The sequence below is a fragment of the Marmota flaviventris genome, chromosome 1 (genome assembly GCF_047511675.1).
Source record: "Marmota flaviventris isolate mMarFla1 chromosome 1, mMarFla1.hap1, whole genome shotgun sequence".
Classification (NCBI taxonomy): domain Eukaryota; kingdom Metazoa; phylum Chordata; class Mammalia; order Rodentia; family Sciuridae; genus Marmota; species Marmota flaviventris.
The window spans coordinates 173,341,114-173,361,986 of NC_092498.1; the positions used below are offsets into that span (position 1 = coordinate 173,341,114).

The window sequence follows — 20,873 nt, forward strand, 5'->3', positions numbered from 1 at the left end:
GCAGTGAAGCTAACAGGAAACTCTCTCGCCTTAGAACAGGCAGCTGGTTGCCTCTGTCTTTTCCCCAGACTCGGGCCAAGCCACCCCTAACCCCACCCCAAGTCCGGGATCAGCGAGCTACGCGGACTGGGGAATCTAGCCAAACGCGCAGAGCGCGCAGCGTCTTTGAGAACTCGCACAACGGGAATCTGGCAGGCACGTCGGCCCCTGAAGGCTGCCGCCCTCCTCTGTCTCCGAGATTGAGCCAGAGTCACCCCCAGCCACCAAAACTCTTCCCAGTAGAGCTCGCAGCTCCCAGGGTGCGCTTGCAAAGCTGAGCTGTGGGACCTTCGGAAGGCGGGAGCCAAGCGTGGCCGCTTTAAGAGCGCGGAGCGCGCGTTCCCGTCGCCGGCTGCCCCGGGCTGCGCGCCCCCGTCGTCACAGCGCGTCCCCGCCGCTGCGCGCCCCCTGCTCGCTCGCTCGCCCGCTCGCCGGCTTTAAAGTCTCTGCCAGGATCCATGCTCACATGTTACTTCCTGTATGGAGGCATGGCCAGTTTCCAGCCCCGCGCTCCCGATTCCTCCCCAGCCTGCGCCGGAGCCACAACTTTCAGGAGCATGGACTGAAGGCGCCCTCGCCCCAGCGCCCCTCTGAGATCCTTTGTGTTTTCCTGCGTTTCCTCCGGCCGTTTCTATTCTGGGGGGGCCCTTCGATCCCCCCGCCTCTGCCCTCCCCTTCCCCGATCGCAAACATGCCTCCTTCCTTCCCGGGGCCCTGGAAGGAGCTGCCTGCCTGAAGCCCGGAGACGCCGAGCCGCGATCAGCCCGCCGCCGCCCGCCGGCTCTCCGGCTGCGCTGTGCTGCCGACTCAAGTTGGAGATCCTCGGCTGCTCGCCGTCGCCGCCCGCGGTCCCTGCCTGCCCCGGGTCCCGGGCTTCGTCGCCGTCCGCCCACTCCTCGCCCTGCCCGCTCCGCTCTCTCCTGTTTGAACGGCAACCAGCCCTTCTCCGCCGAGAGGATCGTCCCCAGCGTGGCTTTGCATCCTCAGTCACTTTTTGAGATTTTCCGGGGGGGCGCTCGGCGGCTTCCCGGATTCCAGGGGGACTCGCCGCTGAGCGTGGGGGGCCCGTGGAGCTGGCGAGCCGGGAGAGCGCCCAGGCTTAGCGGAGGCTCGCACGGAAGCAAGAACTTATTCAACAAGTTTACCCCCCCTGCTTTCTTCTTTTCGATGTGCGTTTTCGGACATGCGGAGGTTACTGGAACCGTGTTGGTGGATTTTGTTCCTGAAAATCACCAGTTCTGTGCTCCATTATGTGGTGTGCTTCCCCGGTGAGTGCCGGCGGCCGAGGGCACGCAGCCCCGGCCCGCGCGCGCTGGGTATGCCGAGTTGTTGCCGGAGCGCGGAGCTTGGGCGCCAGTCCTAGAGACCCTGGAGAGGGTGGTGGGGGGGCCGGGCTCCTCGGGGAGGAAAAGGGGCTCTGCTTCACTGGTTCTGGCGACGTTTGGCGGGACTGGTGGTCTGAGAGGGTGAAAGCAGGGGCCAGCCGGGTAGAAGGATTGTAAACCAGGGGTCTGCTCCAGCTCTGGTTTGGGGTGGGGGGGAGGCTCGGGAAGCTGGAGTCTGGAGAAAAGGGGACTTGCTTTGCTGATCCGGCGCCAATCGGGAGGCTAGAGTTGTAGGACGGTTGGCGAGACTAAGGCCGTGAGAAGGATGCTTCTGTGGGTTTTGGGGGGTCCTGGGTGCTTCCCTCGCTCCAGCGGGGATTGAAAGAGCTCTTAAAGGGAGCTCGTTTTGCAGTTCTCCGACCCCTTGGAAGCGCTGGTGTTCGGGGATAGTAGCTGGAGGCTGGCCGCGTAGCATTAGGGGAACAGCCCGCGTTCTGGTTCCAGGGGCCGGGGGCGCCTCTCCTTACCCCAGCTGGGTCTGGGGCGCGGGCTACGCCTCGGTGCTGGCGCGAGGCAGCTCTCTGGGCGTGGGGGCCTGGGCACAGTGGGAGGGCAGAGAGTAGGCTGTTAAGGGAGATCGGTTCTCTCGCGTCCCGCGACCCCCTTTCCTTGGCTGCTTTGCCTTGCCGGGCTGCCTGAGTCGGGGCGCAGGGGGCGGGTCGGCGTCTGGGTTGCGGTTCGCGCCGGGAGGATTTTTTCCCTGGCTCGCACGCCCTGCCTACCTTCATCTTTGCCCTTTTGCAGGCTGTACGCGGCTGACAGACCCAGACCCGCTCCTTTCTGGCCAGGTTAAGACAGGAACAATATTGGCCACTGGTGACAATAATAAATCACTGCACGTAACGGTGTGCAGCTCGGCGACCCTCCACTTCCCGCAGCCGGCAGACACCCTTCCCGCTTCGGGAGGGCAGAGGCCAGCTGCCTTTCTCTCCCTTCTGGCTGGGCCCCCGTGCTGCATCCCCAAGCTCCCTCGAAGCTGTCCAGCTCTTTCCCTGGGGATGGAGGCCACGTCCTCTGCCCTAGCCTGGGGGAAAGAGTGGGGGAAAAGGAGGCGACTCTTCATTTTTCACTCCCCTAAGGACATAGAATCCCCCGTTTTTTCTGCCTTCTCATCCACCAGTTCTTGGGTACTTGGAGGTGGGGGTTATCTGAATAATAATAATAAAAAAAAAAAAAAAAAAAAAAAGAGGCTTGTGTCCTGATGTTTCTGCTTTCCCTGGCAACAGCCGCCTGTCCCAGGCAGTCAGAGCGCCAGGTTTTGGTGCAGCGGGTCCCGTAGCCCCGTTGTGCGCCCCAGAGCAGGGCGCGGGCGTCCTGGTTGCCCTCGGGGACCCTCTCCAGAGGGACTGGCTGCGAGTGCACCCTCTGCAGGCTCCGGGGTGGCCTTGAGGGACAGAGAGGCAAAACATTGTCTTTTTTTCAGCCCCCCCTTTTTTCTCTTCAGTCTCCGGAGCTGCACTGAGCTCTTGCCACAGTCCAGAAACCCAGCCCTGAGGCTGAGCGAGGATGTATGTCCACAGTAACCTGGAGGCCTGGTATCTGCCCACCAAAGTCCTGCCTCCACGGGACTGGGGACCATGGGGCATTTCTCCTAAGAAAGAGCCACCCTTTCCCCTTTAAAGGCCACCGGTCAGTGTTTGTATTAGTCGTCTCCCCTTGCTAGGAGCTCCTTTGGCACCGACTTGGCGACTGAGTGGGTTCAGGTACACACAGGGGCTTTGTGAGGGCCACGCTTAAATAGGGGAAGGGGAAAGGCATCGGAGGGCAGCCTTGAGAAACCAATTCCCAGTGTCATTTCTGGCCTTCTTATTCGGTGATGGAGTTAATGTTCCCACCGTGATTTTCTTCTTTCTTTCTTTTTCTTCTTTTCTTTTTTTTCTTTTGGTGTCTAAGGAAGCTTGAAATCCAAAATGGGACTTGTCAGGGATGCTGCCTTGGTGGGGCTTGGACCACTTTCTTCTTCCCTATTTTATTTCTGTGCCGGTGATGCGAGATAAATAGTCTTTATCCTTGTCCGGGAGCCGAGGGGTGTAGGAAGGGAAGGGGCGGTGGTAGGAGGCATGGTTTGGAAAAGTACAGCCAGAAGAGTGTGTCGCGGCTTTTAGAACCAGGCAAAGTTAAAATGTCAGAGCCCTGAAAGACACCGGTTTTCGGTTTTCCGAGGGTGCCGCGACGCCGGTGGACCTCAGGGGGCGCCCCCGAGCCACTCATCGTGTTCCTGCCACCTCCACTGGTGGGCCTCCGCCACCTCCACGCAGCGGGGATGGGGCTCACCCGCCCAGGTTCGAGGCTGGGGGGCTGCGACGCCCCTGGGCGCCAGGAGGGGGCCACTGCTCTCCTCTTCAGCTCCTTGGACGTCTGAAATCGTGTGTGTGTGTGTGTGTGTGTGTGTGTGTGTGTGTGTGTGTGTGGTGCGGGGTGTCCAGAGTTCTCTGGGGGACTCCCATGATACCTTTGAAGCATTTCAGTGTTTGACCAGAGGGATAAAAATGCTTCTGGTATTGGATTAGGGTCTTCTTTGTGAGATCTTAACCCAAATCCAGTTCGGGATCCAGGGTCTCTGTAGTTGAAGAAGGCTTTGAAAACAGCCCCTGGCATAGGTCTTTCCCCAGGGGATCCGAATCAGCAAAGGGTGGCTTTTACTCTTTGAACAGCAGGGCAGGTGTGGAATCCGCCTCCCCTTTAGTGCTTCAAGTGATGGCTTTCAAAGCGCAAAGCGGAAGGATTATCAAACCTGATATTGTGCATCTTGCATTCTTCTATATCTTTTTTCAAAAAAATTATTATAAAAAACATAAATATAGAAGACTATAATGGACCTCTATTATCTCTTACTGGGCTTCCACAATTGTCAACTCAGTCTGATTTCATCTATGCCCCCTTCGCACTCCACCCCACCCCGTCCAAATATTTTTTTCTTCTTCTCCTTTTTGGTGATTATAATTATACACAACAACGAGATTCTTGTTACATATTTGTACATGCACATAATATAACAGTTAATTTGGCTAATTTAATTCCCAAGTACCTCCCAGTTTCCTCTCTCTGGTCATGCTTCTTTACTCTGCCTGTCTCCGCTCATTATTTTAAAGCAAATCCTTCTTACAATTCATTTAAATATCTGGTACGGTATCTCCAGTCACAGGATGTTAAAATCATGTTACCTGGAAGGGTTAACCTTTTATCTCTTTTGCATTCTCCAGCTATTCAGCACAAACTCTTTTTAAAAATAGATTTCTCTCTTGGCCCTCCAAGTGAAACTTCTTTTTCATTCCAGTGTTTTGTACCGTGATTCCTTTGCATCCAGGTGGCTGCGTTGGAAATACTTCGGTTGGACAAGCTCAGCTGTATAGCCTGATATATCAGAATTGGAAGATCCATGATTGATGTCCTGTGAATCTCAATTTCCCCTAAGCCATCTTGAGATTTCCTGCATTTGCATGTTTTTGCATGCTTTAGTCCTGATGGGTATCACTCCTGGCCTTCTTAGTAGAAGGCAAAAGTAATATTTGGAAGTTGGCCATCTTACTCTCAGATACCCTGTGAGGGAATCACACAGGTTCTCCCTATCTCCCATGTCAAATATATCCTCGGAAGACTTTTTACCCAGTCTCTAAACTAGGTCTTTTTTTGACAATGTTTATGAAATAAGTTTTTTGATATTCCCTCCTAGACAGTGTTCATGGGAGAGGGTTGATGAAGCAGGAACATTAATACAAATAGGTGTTACAGGATCTTTTGAAATAGAGGGAGTAAGGGTCCCTGGAGGAAGAAAGGGTGTAGGAAAGGTTTGTTAGCATATGAAAGGTGCTGTCCCATTGTGAATCTGAGAACAGGTCCCTGTTTTCACTGGACACAAATTATGTTGTTTACATGAAGCTGTCCAGGAAATGCTGACAATTTAATGCAACAACACAAAAAAACCTTCCAGATTTACTTTTCTTCTGAAAATCTCCTAAGATAAACATCGCATGTATGGGGTTATGATTGTGCACCAATTCCTTGCTGTTCATGTAATATCATTGTAAATGCCCTAATGTGATCATTATTACTTGTTCTCTTTTCCTATCTCTCCACTCCCCCCTTTTTTTTTTCTTTTGGCAACTTCTTACCCAAAAAAAGAGTCTAGGCATTGGAATTGATCTGATCTGGGTTAAGCACTGGTAGCTAGTAGGTTGTTTTTACAGTTAGCCTTTGACTGTGAAAGGTGGTGGTGTTTGCTTTTCTTTTTTTGGTAATACTATGGATTGAACCCAGGGATGCTTAACCACTGAGCCACATCCCCATCCCTATTTTTTTTTTTTTTTTTAATTTTGAGACAGGGTCTTGCTAAGTCACTGAGATCTTGCTAAGTCACTTGCTAAGTCATCAAACTTGCAATCCTCCTTTCTTAGCCTCCCAAGCCCTTGGGATTATAGGCATGCACAACCACTCTGTGTGGTGGTGGTTTTTAATCTAATTTGCATTCAGTGTTTTACTAGCAGTATGTGGGGCTATGCGTGTTGTTTCTAAGCAGGTTGAAGATTGTGAGTGTGTATTTGGAATCTGGAGATTAGAAGTTATGACTGACCCTTTATCCCGGGGGCACACTTTTCTAGAGGTCATATTTTATAAAGAGGAAAACTGGGAACATTTGAAGTTCCCTCAACAGTATTTAATGCCCTTCAGTAAGTCCTTGGTACACCTTGGTTACAGGTTGGCTGCTATCAGATGATGAGTGAGAATCCCTTGCGCTGTGTTCTTGGCTGCGCCTGTGTAGGGAATAAAATCTAATAATGTAGTGGAAGCCAAGAAAGAGGGTCCCAATTCTGAATTCTCCACCAGGGCTCAATCTGGGTCAAGCCAGCAGCCACTGCTGAGGTAGAGGGAGGGGCTCAGGCAAGTGAGAAATGTTCTGAGACTGTGAGACCTTCTTGTGGAATTTGGCAACTGTCACTGAATATGTCCCAGAACAATGTGGCCTGGGCACATATTAGGCCAAAGTTGTCTGTGCATGCTTTTGGCCCTTGGTAAATATTTGCAAAAGATTAAAAGATCAAGTACCTCTATTTCCCTGTCTGAGGAATGGGGCGACCTTCTTGCCTGCAAAGAGCCAAATAAGTGCAGGGACTATGAGAATGTTCTTTGCATTTAGGAAAAAAGATGATAGGCTACTGACTTTGCTTTGACTTATTTTAATGCTGTTTATGTTAAGTTGTAACAAACAAAACAAAACAATAGTGACCCCAGGGCTGGGGGCTTGGCTCAATGGTAGAGTTGCTTAGCATGAGGCCCTGTGTTTGATCCCCAGCACCACAAGCATGCACGTGGGCACACATACAGTCCTTCTAAAAATGATGTGTTTCACCACTCTGTGTTTACTTCCCCCTGTTTTTTTTTTTTCCCTTACAATGCTCCTGTCTCAAATTTCCAGAGCCAACGAATTGTTAATCTCTTAGAAGAATAAAAATCTGGAAGTAACTCCGGTGAATCTCACTTGGAGGGAAGTCCATGATTCCGGGAATGTCTAGCAGGTGATTCACACTTGACCCCTATTCTGAGAAGGATGGCCACCTCTGTAAGCAGTGGCTGTGCAAGATGGTTGGGTTTAGCTAGAGGATGCCATGAACAATATTCCCGTTTAGGGACACCTGTAATTGGAGGGGCCATTTTACTTGGTGTCATATGTAATAAAATGTTTAGTGTTTCAGACAGAATAAAAAATCAATGGGAAATGGCTTACTAGGTCTGTGCGGGCTTGTGGTTTTGGTGGGCACTTGATATGACTAACATTTAAAAAACATTTTAACAAGTGTTCTTTAGACTGGGTAATGGGCATCAGTTTCTCTCTACGCAGTGCTCTGTTTTGGAAGCTCAAATTGGGCGGTGTTTCTGTTATCCTTGGGGTTGGTCCTGTGGGAGGCGATTCACACCATGAATGAGAACTTTGGTATGTGTTGGCCAGTTTAGAAGAGTCTTGGCCAGCACAGAGCAAGAAGAAATCCTGTAGTAGTTTGGAACTTGTTAATGCTTTTAACTTTTTCTAAATCAGGTTCCCATGGAGAATTGTATGGAATATTAGAGGACTAAGAATTTGGGCCTTTGGAACCAGCTTGCTTCTGTCCTAACTAGCTCTGTCACCTTAGACAAGTTACCTAACATCTCTGTGCCTCTCTTTTTTGTTTTCCATTTTGTGAAATGAGATGGTGAGCGTATCTTGACTCCTCAGATCATTATGCGACTGGAATGAAAATGCATGTTAAGGACTTATCATTTATAAGTATCATACTTATCATTACATGATAAATAGTGAGTCTCAATACATTCACCATTTTCATGTGTATGAAAGAGATTTGAATAGGAGCGTATGGAGAGAGGAGAACGGAGCCAAAGACCATGTAGGTATAAACACATTTGGTTTTTTTTTTGTTTGTATAATGTACGTATAATGGGGTTTTGTGCCTGGCCTTGCTACTGGGGTTGGGAAAGAAGGACTGGCTGGAGATCATCCCAGGTCAAATTAGTAAAACTGTTAAATTTTGAGGTTGAAGAGATGAGATCGTCTCCACGAGGCGTAAGGTACTGCCTCGTCCCTCCTTGTCCACAGTGCAAAGAGCGTCTCTGCCTTTTCTGTTTCCAATGGGAAAATTGCTTCCCGAAGGCTGAAAATGCTCCATGTGCGTCTCCCAGGTTCCCTGCAGGAAGAATGCCTTGGTGCTGGCTCCTCTTCTGTGGACCTGTGCTCTGTTGCTGGCATTCTGGGGTTTTAATTTGGTGCCACCGATGGGAAGCAAACAGTACTATTGACTGGCTGCACTCCCTTTGCGCCTGGGTGACCCTGGAACAACACATAGTGTCCCTGTTTTCACAGATCCAGACCTGCCAAGGGGTCGAGAGGGAACCCCCAGACCCAGGCGCGGCCCCTGTCCTCTGATCACTTTTATTTTTTTCTTTCAGACTGAAATCAGCCTGATGGTTTTCTGGCCAAACAACAAAATGTGATTTTTAAACTACTCGGTTTAGCTATTTTTGGGGTGTAGCAAAGTGACACAGTTGGCTGCTGAAATCTAGCAACTGAAAAGGGAGGAATGAAAGCATAGTTCATGGAATATGTAACACTTCCATGGAAGAAAATAGGACAACTGGTCTTATTTTTGGGTCTGTGATACTATCTTTCTAACAAGGCGAGCGGGAGCGGTTGTTGTATAATGTAGCGGGTTTGCTTTTGAGGAATTCATATCAGTTACTCTGTGAATCAAAGAGCTGAGTTCTCATGCTGCTGCCGCCTCCCGAATTCCTCGGCACACTTCAATCAGATAAACTCATTAATTTGGAATAATTTGGGTAGGGGGCGTGCAGCCAGAAGCCATTTACCAAGCAGAGTCTTGATGAGTAGGGAACATGCTGTTGATGTCAAGATTGTCTTTAAAACTTTTTCAAAATTCTTAGGAGGGTCTGTTATGTATTCATAGTCCTGTCCATTTAAAAAAATAATACCCCTTAGCTGGGTGCAAACCTGTAATCCTAGCAGCTTGGGAGGCTGAGGCAGGAGGATCAAGAGTTCAAAGCAATTTAGGGAGGCCCTAAGTAACTCAGCGAGACTCTGTCTGTCTCTAAATAAAACATAAAAAGGACGGGGGTGTGACTCAGTGGTTAAGCATCCCTGGGATCATTCCTCGGTACCAAAAATAAATAAATAAATAAATAGATAATAATACCCCCTTTTCTGAAGTGTTGCCATTTGGGTACTATGGAGGCTCAGGGCTGGCGGCTGTTCTTAGTGCTGGCACTGGGTGGCAACACTGCCTTCGGCAAGTGACCCAACATCTCTTGGAAGTGGGATTGGGTGGTGCTTGAGGGTCTGGGAATTCCAGGTATATATACCTTTTATTTAGAAACCATACCAAGTCCATTGTAGCAGTTGCCTTGGACAAACACACCTCAGCTTTTTCATCTCTAAAATGGGTGCAGTGGTTATGATAGCCCATACTCACTGAGCATGTGCACCATCTAGACCCTGTGCCTGGGTTTTTTATATGCCTTTAATTCTCTTTGGAAGTAGAAACCATGCCTATTGCCACTTTGGAATGAGCAAACTTGAGCAGGGGAAAGTTTTCACTCATCTGAGGTCACCTGGGCAGTTAGTGGGGGTGGCTATAGTAGGTTTCTCTAATCATCTCTTAGGATTATTTTGGTTTTCAGAGCAGTTGCTGTTTGAAGGCAGTTTCCAGTTTTTCCTAATTGCACAGGAGAGACAATTAAAATACCCAGTCTACGCCTTCTCCTATATTATTTTTCCTATGTAAGTCAGTCCCCTAAATGCTGGGTGGAATAAAGGTGTCTTCCTGTATTTGCTACAATTAAATAAGGAAGTAATGCAATTAGCATAGGATTTTATTTGGTTACATCAAAGGGACGACCTTTTAGCAAATTACTTGAGCTTCTGAATAAGCAGATAATAACTGTAGATAGAGTGAATTTGTTGGTGGTAAGGTTTTTTTTTTTTTTTTGACTCCTCTTAAGAATAATTGAAATCGATTTGATTTGTCGTTTGAGAACTACTGTTTGGGGGCATTGACTATAGTTACTTGGTAATAATGTGGTATTTTTTATTATCCCGTATATCATCTGAGTGCGGGCTACAGGCTCTGAATCATGTGTGACTTCAGGCACAGGTCTGAGGGAGCTGGACTTGAACTTGGCAAGAGATGGTTTGGATTTTGGATTTTTTTCCTCTGGAGTTTTGTCAAAGTGGCTGGCTAGGCAGCTGTGGGAGCATGTGAAGGGTTTTGATTACTTTGGGGATGTTTTCTTCACCCTTAACTAAATAGCTTCTAAAATTCTTTTGGAATTTTAGAGATTATGGACCCTATGCTCAGTAGTTTGGCAGGGTTGTGGCCCTTTTGCAATGTGCAAGTCAGGTGCCTGGTGCTTATTGTGATTTGTGAGGTGCACTTCCTGTTCCTTTTTCCTGTGAGTTTGCTTCCTACAGAGCTAAGATCCCTTCCATTATCTTGCTAACCTTGCTACCTCCAGGAAAGCCAGATGTTTTATAAATCCCAAAGGGAAGAGAATATTGCCTCCACTTTTGTCTATAGGTTGTACAGTTTCAAGAGGGTACCATTGAGCTGAGCAGGTGTTGCACTCTGGTAATCCCAGCAGCTCAGGAGCCCTGAGGATCTCAAGTTCAAGGTCAGCCTCAGCAATTTAATGAGCCCCTGGGCAACTTAGCAAGACCCTGTCTTAAAATGAAGACTAAAAAAAATGGGCTGGGAATGTGGCTCAGTGGTTAAGCGCCCCTGGGTTCAATGCGTGATACAAAAAAAATTTTAAAAAGGGGAAAAACAGAATATCTCCAGGGAGTAGCAACAAGATGGTGGGCAGATTCTAGTTAATGGAATGCTGTAAGTTTCCCTACCCCCAGAAACTCATTTATTCAGCAGATATTTATTGAGCACCTATGGGCCAGGAGTAGTGATAGAGTGGTAAACAAGAAGGACTTCATATCTGCTTTCGTAGGGCTGAGGATCTAGCTTAGTTTTTAGAGTGCTTGCCTAGCATGCACAAGACCCTGGGTTCAATTCCCGGTCCCACAAAAAATAATAATAATAAACGGCGTCTACTTTTCGTATCTGCTTTCGTGGCATTTAATTACGGTAGTGAATAGCAAAGCCGTTCCAGGGTATAATAGTAAGAGTTTGTAATCCAGGGACCTGACCCTGATTGGGGATCAGAGCTCTTGGTCTTTGAGGCTATAAATAAGCAGGAGGTGTTTGGGTTGGTAACATGAATGAGCTAATGTGGGTGAAAAAGCACCAAGTCAACTTCAGAGGGTTAGTTGTGAAAAAGGAGAAGGTGGATTGGAGTGGTGGCACACACCTGTAATCCCAGCGGCCCAGGAGGCTGAGGCAGGTGGATTGTGAGTTCAAACCCAGCCTCAGCAAAAGTCAGGCTCTAAGAAAGTCACTGAGACTCTGAATCTAAATAAAACATAAAAAAGGGCTGGGATTGTGTCTCAGAGGTAAAATACCCTTGGGTTCAATCCTTGTTACTGAAAAATACATACATATGTACATACATACATAAAACGAAAGGAGTAGGTGACAGTGTGCCCTAAATGTCAGCAGAAGTGCAGATCAAAGGCAGTGACATCAGACAGAGATCAGGTTTACAAACTGATGCTGTTAGTAGGAGTTCAGGGACTCCCAAGTTTGCCGAGTAGGGATACAAGAAAAATGCTGCTGTCAAGACCTGGAGATGAGGCATCAAGTCCCATTAGCATGACCACTCCTGCCACTGAGGACTTATCGCCCACGATAACTCCTGCCACAGGGTTGGTATTCTAAAAAGACTCATGGGGGTAAAGTGGACAGTATTTTATTTTATTTTTTGGTACCAGGGATTGAACCCAGAGGTGCTTATACACTGAGCCACATCCCCAGCCCTTGTTTAATATTTTATTTTGAGACACTAGTCTCGCTGAGTTGCTTAGGGCCTCGTTAACTTTCTGAGACTGGCTTTGAACTCGTGATCCTCCTGCCTCGGCCTCCCCGAGCTGCTGGAATTACAGGTGCAACATTGAGCCTGGCAAGTGGACAGTATTTAAATTAGGTGTTCTAAAGTAACCAAGGGGGGAAAATTGGACACTCATTTCCGTCAGGTGTCATAAGATAATCAATGGGAGCAAACGGAGTAAGGTCTTCTATCAGGTCTCTATAGGGAAGAGAACGCCTCACAGCTCAGCATACGAAGTACCAATTTCCAGACATGGGGCCTTGAGCCTCTCTCTTGCTGGTCCCACTCTGCTATACCTTTTGGAGTGCTATTTCTACCTTTGCCTTCAACTGATCTGTACTTTGCTATTATTTCTGTGTGTCTTGCTCCGTTCTTTGTTCAGGACACCAAGGACCCCAAAGATAACAGCGCTGCTACAGAAGTCCAGCAGGGGTCAGTCTGAGTTTTTTTTACATTAAAACAAGATAATAATACCTGATTCAGGAAACATGACTACATGTGTAATACCCCTCAGTAACACTGTCCCAGGATTGCTTGGTTTTGTGTTTTTTAAATGAACATTCAGCCTTATTTCTTCAAAACTCCAGATTAATAAAACCAGAGGTTCGTGCATGCCAATGAAGTTACCGGATGACTTTAAAAAAAAAAAAAAAAAAACGGGCTGGAGATGTAGCTCAGGGGTTGAGCATTTGAGCATTCCTGGTTCCATCCCAGTACTAAAATAAAACAACAACAACAAAAAAATCTAATGGTTGGGGTGGTGAGGAAGGAATCTCTCTAAAATGAGAAATCAAGGCTAGTTCTGGATTTTTTTGGTCTCAATGTAGAAGAGAGAAGTGGAGAGAGGACAGTTATTTCGATGATCTGGATTTCGGTAGAGGGCATTTAGCCAACAGATGCTCTGTTTGGTCAGACTGGATTTAAATAAAAGAGAAAAAAATGGAGCCTTTCACATTCATGCCTTAGAGTGTCTTCCAAGAACCTCCCATGTGCCAGGTGCTGTTCTGTGCACTGGTAAGACAATGGTGACCAAAACAGATGGAACCTCCTGCCCTCGTGGGAGATTCCCATAAAAGGCTAGGTTACTTTGGAAAAATCGGGAGTTAGGCAGCCTTCTCGTTGGTTGGCAACGTCGCTAAGCCAGAATTAAATAGCCGCTGCCCCTTGGGATGGGGCGCGCACTTGGCCCGCAGCGGTTATTTACAACAGTAGCTGATCCCTGGAGGTGTTGGCTGCCCTTGGATAGGTGATTACTACCTGAGAGATAGGTTTTTTTTTAAATGCTTGTTTAGGGTTTATACTGCCTGGATTGGATGCATGTATGTGCACAGGCACTGGTGTAAGCACACACATGGATTGTTGACTGTCAGTCAATGGGATTTTTTGCTGTCAATCTAGCCTATGAAGCTGAAGCTCAGCTGGGCTAGTTGGGTCCTTTTTTTGGCTCTGCAAATGGCCTGCTGCTTGCATGTTTCACAGTCACATGTTGACATCTGTTGATGATCTAAATAACTGTTGGCTTGATCAATGAAAAAGAAGTGATTCAAATACTCTCTCCTTTGATGGAAGAATTGGCTGTCTTGGGACTTTCTTGTTAACAAAGTATGCAAGATGGGGATGATGTGGGGTGTTTTAGTCAGGTTTTTGTTGCTGGGACCCAATGATCTGATGAGAACATGTACAGGAGGAAAAGTTTACTTTGGTTCATGGTTTCAGAGGTTCGGTTCATGGTTGGCTGACTCTTTAACTCTGGGCCAAAGGTGAAAATCAGCTCAGGATGTGACAACAGGAAGCAGAAGAGCACTGTGCTCACCAGGGACCAGATGTAAACCTCAAAGGCACGCCCCCAGTGGCCTACCTCCTCCAGCCACACCTTACCTGCCTCCAGTTTCTGCCCAGTTAATCCATGCCAGTGGATTAATCCACCGGTTAAGACTCAGAGCCTAATCATTTCAATTCTGAAAATTCTTGCATGAGTTTTTGGGGGACACTATATTTCTAAACCATGACATGGGCCAATAAAGGAGGCCAGTGATCAATACGGTATAATTGGAATAGATCAGTATTGGAGATGCTGTATTAGTGGGTCCCTTGCCACTTAAATTTTTGCACCCCTAATTTTTGTAGACGGATTTCTAATAAGTGATAGAAGTGTCACATACTTTAAATTTTCCAACACAACCTATGAAAGCCTGTGATTTGTATTGAGTAGAGTTGCCCGCTTGTGACTTGGACAGACAGAAGACTTGAGGGAATGGATTCCCCATTTATGACTCCACGCCTGATTAGATGGTTGGTGAGGACAGGCCCATGTCCCTTCTCCCATCTGTTGTATCCTCAGTGTCCAGGTGGCAGTAGTCACATTTGAGGACTGACAGGATGAGTAGCATGCTCTCCAAAAGGACCACAGGACATTTTACAAGACACTGATAATCATTGCATGTTGTTCCCAGACATCTCACATTTGTGTATCGTGTCCTTTTAGAGAGATGATGATGTCAGAGGTGGACGTCTTCCTTAAGAGAATTTGGAGGGTAGATGTTGTCTTTCAAAACGGAAAAGCTCAATTTGCACCTCGGTGGCCAGCCAGCAAGGTTGTCTATTGCTGATGACAGGCTGTATTCTAGTTCAAGGTCAGGGTTGTGGGCTGGATGGTTGCTGTGGTAGCAAACCTCACCTCTCTTCTGGAATAGCTTAGGCTACATTCTCTTCTTCTGGTGGTCATTATGTCACAAACGGCCTTGGCTTTAATATTACCTAGAAGCAGCACTCTCATTTCTGCTTTGATTGTTCTAGAAACAGGATGGTGAGGTATGTAGAGGGCAGCAGAGCCTGCTGCAGCTGACCAGATGGCGGGAAGATGCATGTTCATCAGTTGCTTAGAGATAGCTCTGACAGGTCGATCTAGGAGAAGGACACTACAACTGACCATTTTTGCTTGGGTGACAAGTACTGACTGGCCTACCCACCTTGGCTAGTGCCCTCAGTTAGATACATGTTGGCCTGTGCGGCAGGCTGATTCCAAATGTGTTTGGGCAGAAACACATTTCTAGGAAATTGGCTAGTCCGTGCCTGGCCTATTTTATTCTTGATCCAGCTAGATTTTTTTTTTTTTCCTTTTTCTTGCATGAGTGTAAAGATGTGAGTGGAGGGTGTGGACTATCCCTTGACAGTTTTAGGCATCAGTCCATCATTTTTCAACTGGTCAACTTTAGAAGAAACTGCTGAAATTATTTCACGTGATAGGAGTTGGGTCAGTCTGGCATTAGAATTCTTTTTGAACTTTAAAAAATTTTTTTTTTTTTTTTTAATTGTAGACAGAAACACTACCTTTATTTATTTATTTATTTTTCTATGATGCTGAGGATGGAACCCAGTGCCTCACACATATTAGGCAAGCGCTCCAACACTGAGCTACAACTGCAATTCTTAAACATTTTTAATGCTTTCAAGAAGAGTAACTTTTTAGCTGCTATTGCTTTTAATTTTTTAATTTTTCAATTTCCTTGGTATTGGAGATTGAACCCGGGGGTATTTTACCATTGAGCCACATCTCCAGCCTTTTTTCTTTTTTTTTTTTTAATTTTATTTTGAGACAGGGTCTCACTTAGTTGTTGAGGCTGGCCTCAAACTTGTGATCCTCCTGCATCAGCCTCTGGAATCACTGGGATTACAGGTGTGTGCCACCATGCCTGGCTGTACTTTATTAACTTTTGTCTAGTTACTTAGCCTATTTGGTTTCCTCATTTGTAAACTCATAATGTTAGGTTCAAACTCTTAGGCTCCTTGTGAAGATGAAATGAGATTTGTGGGCAAATCATCAGAAAAGCATTGGGGATACAGAACCTTATAAATTGTACCTGTTTTTAATAGCTGTTTTCAAGATATAGGCAACAAATATTTGCATAAACACGCTCTTAATGAATGCTATGCAATGCCACGAAGAGTCGAGGAGGCTGAAGCTCAGTGAGAGTGGGCAGCCCACAGATATTGAAGTGGCAGAACCAGGTTGGAACTGGCTCGCTGGATGCTGTCATGCTTCTTCTTTGTTAAGAGAGCTGATGGAAGATGAATTTAAGGCCCCCATGGCTACTCAGGAACATTTTTTATTGACTGCAATTTAGCAGAGATGACTCTTGTGGGGCTCATTTCCCTTGCTGTAACAAAATACCTGAGATAATCAACTTAAAAGAAGAAATGTTTATTTTGGCTCAGTCCATGCTGGTTTGGATCTGTGGCAAGGCATTCCATCATGGTGGGAGCAGAGAGTGCAGGAAGTGTGTTCACCTTTGAGTGTTTGAGAAGTCACTTCCTAAAGGTTGAACCACCTCCTCAAGGTCCAAAGATTCAGCTACCTCCTTAAGGTCCTACCACAGGATGGTGATCAAACCTTTAACCCATGGGCCTTTGGAAGACACCTTAAATCCAAACTGTAACAGCTGTTGAAGTTTAATCTACCCTGTATGCCCCATAGTTTGAAGAAAAACTGTAACAGCTGTTGAAGTTTAATCTACCTTGTATGCCCCATAGTTTGAAGAAACGGATTTATAGGTATAGGTTTTTCTTCCTAATACTGTTGGTATTTTCATTACTGAAATTATCTGGATGCATATGCCTTGTTACATAGCTCTGTGATAAAAATGGGGCCCATCATATCCTCTGGGTGCATAGGAAAAGTGCAAGTGAGCAGTGCATGTCTTCTTCTTATTCTTACATTATTTTGCAAATTTTCTACACAGGGTTAGAAGTTGGCATTTGAGCCCAGGATTCCCAGTCCCTTAGCCATGGCAGACATTGCTAATCGATCACAGAGTTGTCTGTGCTCTACTAAAGACATATTAGCCCACCTTTGAAAATGCTGTTAACGAGGGGAACCACACCCAAAGTCTTTAACATCCTTGGAATTAGTCGTGCTGCTAAATGGGCAATTTTTAAAGTTCTCTGATCTATGAAGTTGGTTTTGTGTTTGACTCACTCATGTTTATTCAGGGTTAAAAAACAAATCCAATCTATCTCTTGATGGTGGTTACATCATATTGTAATTGGTGAGATCTACTCATGGAGTTTTAGGGGATCTAAAATTACTTGGTTATTTTTCTTTTCTTTAAAGCCCTGCGGTTTTGCATCAGATTATGGCACTCCAGGACTGTTTGTATTCCAATGTGACACCCTTCTGAATTCTTAGCTAGTTAAGTAAGTGTTAAGTATGGGGTTGGTGACAGCAGTTTTAAAAACTGTGACTGACTTAATGGGTCTCTTTCCTCTTGTTGTTTATACCTGGATAAGTATCTTGTGTTTACTTTGAATAAGTTCATTGTTACCTTTAGGGTAGCTTGTTTCTCAAAATTTGAGTGATCCTCTGATGAGTGTTATTTTTGTAAGGGAATTTGAGAGTTGGGATGAAAGACAAAAGGTATTTTTTTTGTGAAGCTGACATGAGACCCATTATTAATGAATGGGACATACCAAATACTCAGATGGCACCAGGTTTGGTTTGGTTCCTGGATGTGCAGTTTTTCCTCCAAAGTTTTCCTCTGATGGTAACATCTTGACCATTTACCAGAAATGTCTGTGGAACTGCTGTGTCTGCTTTGGTAGCCGCTAGCCCTCATGTGTCTATTGCAAATTTGAAATGTGGCTTGTCTGATTTTCTTTGTGCTTTATGTATAAATACCCATCAGATTTCAAAGACACAGGAAAAAAGGTATGTAAAACATCCTATTAAAGTTTTATATTGATTGCCTATTGAAATGATAGTGTGTTAGATATAACAAGTAGAAAAATACCATTAAAATTAATATCATCTGTTTCTTTGTACTGTTTCGTGGGACTACAATAAGGCTTAAAGTTTTAAATTAAAAGAAGCTTAAAATGGGGCTCGTATGCACAGCACGTGTCATCCGGGTACACACCGTGTATTTTTATCTGCGTGATCATCTGGAGTGCTCCCTTCTGCCTTACCTTATCTTACCTTGTGGATGAGTGGGTTAGAGCTACAGTCCTGTGTAACCCAGATGACCTCTTCTGCCATCCTTATCCCCTCAAAACTTAGAGCCAAGAGAAACTCTTGGCCTTTTGGAAGACACTGTGGCTAGCAAACATGGGAGTCTGGGTATCAGGACAGGGTGCTGGGTTATTTAACTTTGTGTCTTTGTGAAGTGGGGTGATAGCCCCTGCTCCCTGAGGGTGTTTGAGTAATGCATTAAGTAAGGCTCTTAGGATTTAGATATGAGATGTCCCCCGAAAGTGCATGTGGGAGACAGTGCAGGAAAATTTAGAGGCGAAATGATTGGAGAGCCTTAACCTAATCAGTGCATTAATCCACTTGAGTGGATTAACTGGGTGGTAAGTCTAGGCAAGTAGGGTATGGCTGGAGGAGGTGGGTCTTTGGGAAGGGTCCCTTTGGGGCTTATATTTTGTCCTTGTTGAGCAGAGTTCTCTCCCTTTGCTTCCTGATGGCCATGTCCTGAGCTGCTTCCCTCTGCCACGCTCTTCCGCCATGATATTCTGCCTCATCTTGGGCCCAGAGCAATGGAGTCAGCTGTCTATGGACCGAGACCTCTGAACCTGAGCCCCCAAATAAACTTCTCCTCTAAGATCATTCTTGGCAGGTCTTTTTGGTCATGGCAGTGAAAAGCTGACTAAAACCAAGGCCATAGAAGGTGCTGTAACAGGCAAAGGGGCACTGCGGGGCATAGAGAAAGCACTTGGAAATAATAGCCTTCATTGTCATTTTACCTGCTTGCGACTGAGCATTGAGCAGAGTTCCTGGCATTGATTTCTCCCTCTGGTTCCTGTTGATGATGTGTCATGGGTCTTGTGGGGGATTGCAAAGCATGCTGGCCTCTGCTGCCCAAGAAATCCAGAGGCAGCAGGACACCTTGAGCATTCTAATGGAGCGCCTGTTCCGCAGTGTGAAATGCAGAAGGGACCTTGGAGCTCTTCAGACATTGCACGTGGCCCACACAAGATCCTTGACAAAAGTGCCCCTGGGTAGCAGCCCTGGTCCCTCCTGCCTGATGGAGGATACTTTGTAATCTTTTCTCATATCCCATCCCAGACCCTGGCTTTTGCTTTCCTGGTTATTTTATTTTATCCAAGCCCAGGTTCCCATGTTTAGTGTCTAAAAGTCCAGAAGGATCTGAGCTCTGGACTCCACGTTATTTCCAGGGGTTCAGGCTTTATTCAATATAGCTACGGGTTTATTTGGTCAGTAGGATTGGGTGGTGGTCTCTGTATCCCAAACTCCCTTTAAAGATGTTTGGTTCCTTTCTCCAACATAATGTTAAAATGAGTGGCTCTTTCAAGTGGAGTAAATATTCTGTACTTTCCACTTTGCTACAGTCATCCCTTGGTATCTGTGGGGATCTGGTTCCAGGACTGCCCAAGGACATCCAAATCCACAAATGCTCAAGTCCCTTAAACAAAATGGTATAATATTTGCATATAACCTCTGTGCATCTCCCGTATACTTTAAATCCTCTCTAGATTACTTCTGATGTTCAATAAAATGTAAATACTATGTAAATAATTGTTATACTGTATAGTTGTTATACTTTATTGTTTAGGGAATGTGATAAGAGAAAAAGTTGGTGCATGTTAAAAGAGATGGAAATTTATTTTATTTATTTATTTATAATTTTTTTTCCAGATTTATTTCACTTAACATGATATTCTCCAGTTCCATCCACTTACCAGCAAATGCCATAATTTCATTCTTTTTAATGGCTGAGTTATATCCATTGTGTATATGGACCATATTTCTTTACCCATTTATCTGTTAAGAGTACTTAGGTTGGTCCCATAGTTTAGCTATTGTGAATTGAGCTGCTATAAACTTTGATGTGGCCGCATCACTATAGTATGCTTATTTTAAGTCTTGGGTATATGATGAGGAGTGGGATAACGGGGTCAAATGTGGTTCCATTCCAAGTTTTCTGAGGAATCTCCATACTGCTTTCCAAAGTGATTGCACTATTTTGCAGTTCCACCAGCAATCTATGAGTGTATCTTTTCCCCCCACATCCTCATTAGCATTTATTGTTACTTGTATTCTTTTTTTTTAAAAAAGGTTTATTTATTTCTGCTATCAAAAATTCTCAAATTATCAAAATTCTCAACCGAATTATGACAGTGTAATTTAACAATCCTAATTGGCTTCATTTTAATTTTAAAATCAGGTAACACTTCATTCCATAAAACAGAATCAGTTTTCCTATGAGCCAAGCACTCATCAAAAAAATTTTGATGAGTTAACATCAGATTATTTATTTTGCTTACACTAAATAAGGACAAGGGAACTTCACTATTTCGCCGGTTGAGAATGGCTGTTCTCCCTCCAATCCAGATTTCTCTTGGAGGACCAGATGTGTCAGCTTGGTTTGATTGACTCCATGTTGTCCCCCCACCTCCCCGAATATTGTCTCTGTTGAAAAACTGGCTTCACAAAGAAGGTGGCAGCAGGAAAATTTCAGAATCCAAAGCTTAAAAATTAGTCTTGGTTAGTGTGGGGTTATTTTCTGTCTCTGGGAGGGATCATCCGGTGTCCGAGGACTGGGGATAGAGGCAAAGTCCCCAGCCACCCATCCAGGAGATGTCACTCTCAGTAGCATCTGGTGTCCTGACCTGTGCTTGCCCAGGATGAAGGTGGGTAAGGAGCAGCAGGTCACAGGGGCCCCATGACCCTCTGGGAGACAGAGCTCTCCCTGGGCAGACCCCGGGGCTGAGGGTCAACGGCCAGGGGAGAATCATGTCAACGGCTCCCCACCTGTAGTCCCTGAGGTCCTGGGGCAGGGATGTAGGAGGCAGCTAGTGCCATAAGACGGGACATCCCCAGCCAGGCCAGGCACCTGGCTAAGCGAGGAGAAAGTCGGTCTTCCTCCTCAGGGCCTGGCCCCTGCGCTTGGTCTTACTTCCTCCCCGGCACCGCCTGGAAGGGGAGGAAGTGACACCAGG

General features: G+C 46.0%; 1 protein-coding gene across 1 annotated transcript in view; it reads left to right on the forward strand.

Annotated features, from left to right (window-relative positions):
- Window positions 1–449: 449 nt before the first annotated feature.
- The window catches only part of Ptprg (protein tyrosine phosphatase receptor type G), a 708,866-nt gene continuing 688,442 nt past the window's right edge, over window positions 450–20,873 (forward strand). The window contains exon 1 of the mRNA XM_071619197.1: window positions 450–1,307. Coding sequence (XP_071475298.1) covers window positions 1,223–1,307 — 85 coding nt within the window. The 5' untranslated portion in view covers window positions 450–1,222. The remainder of the gene's footprint in view (window positions 1,308–20,873) is intronic.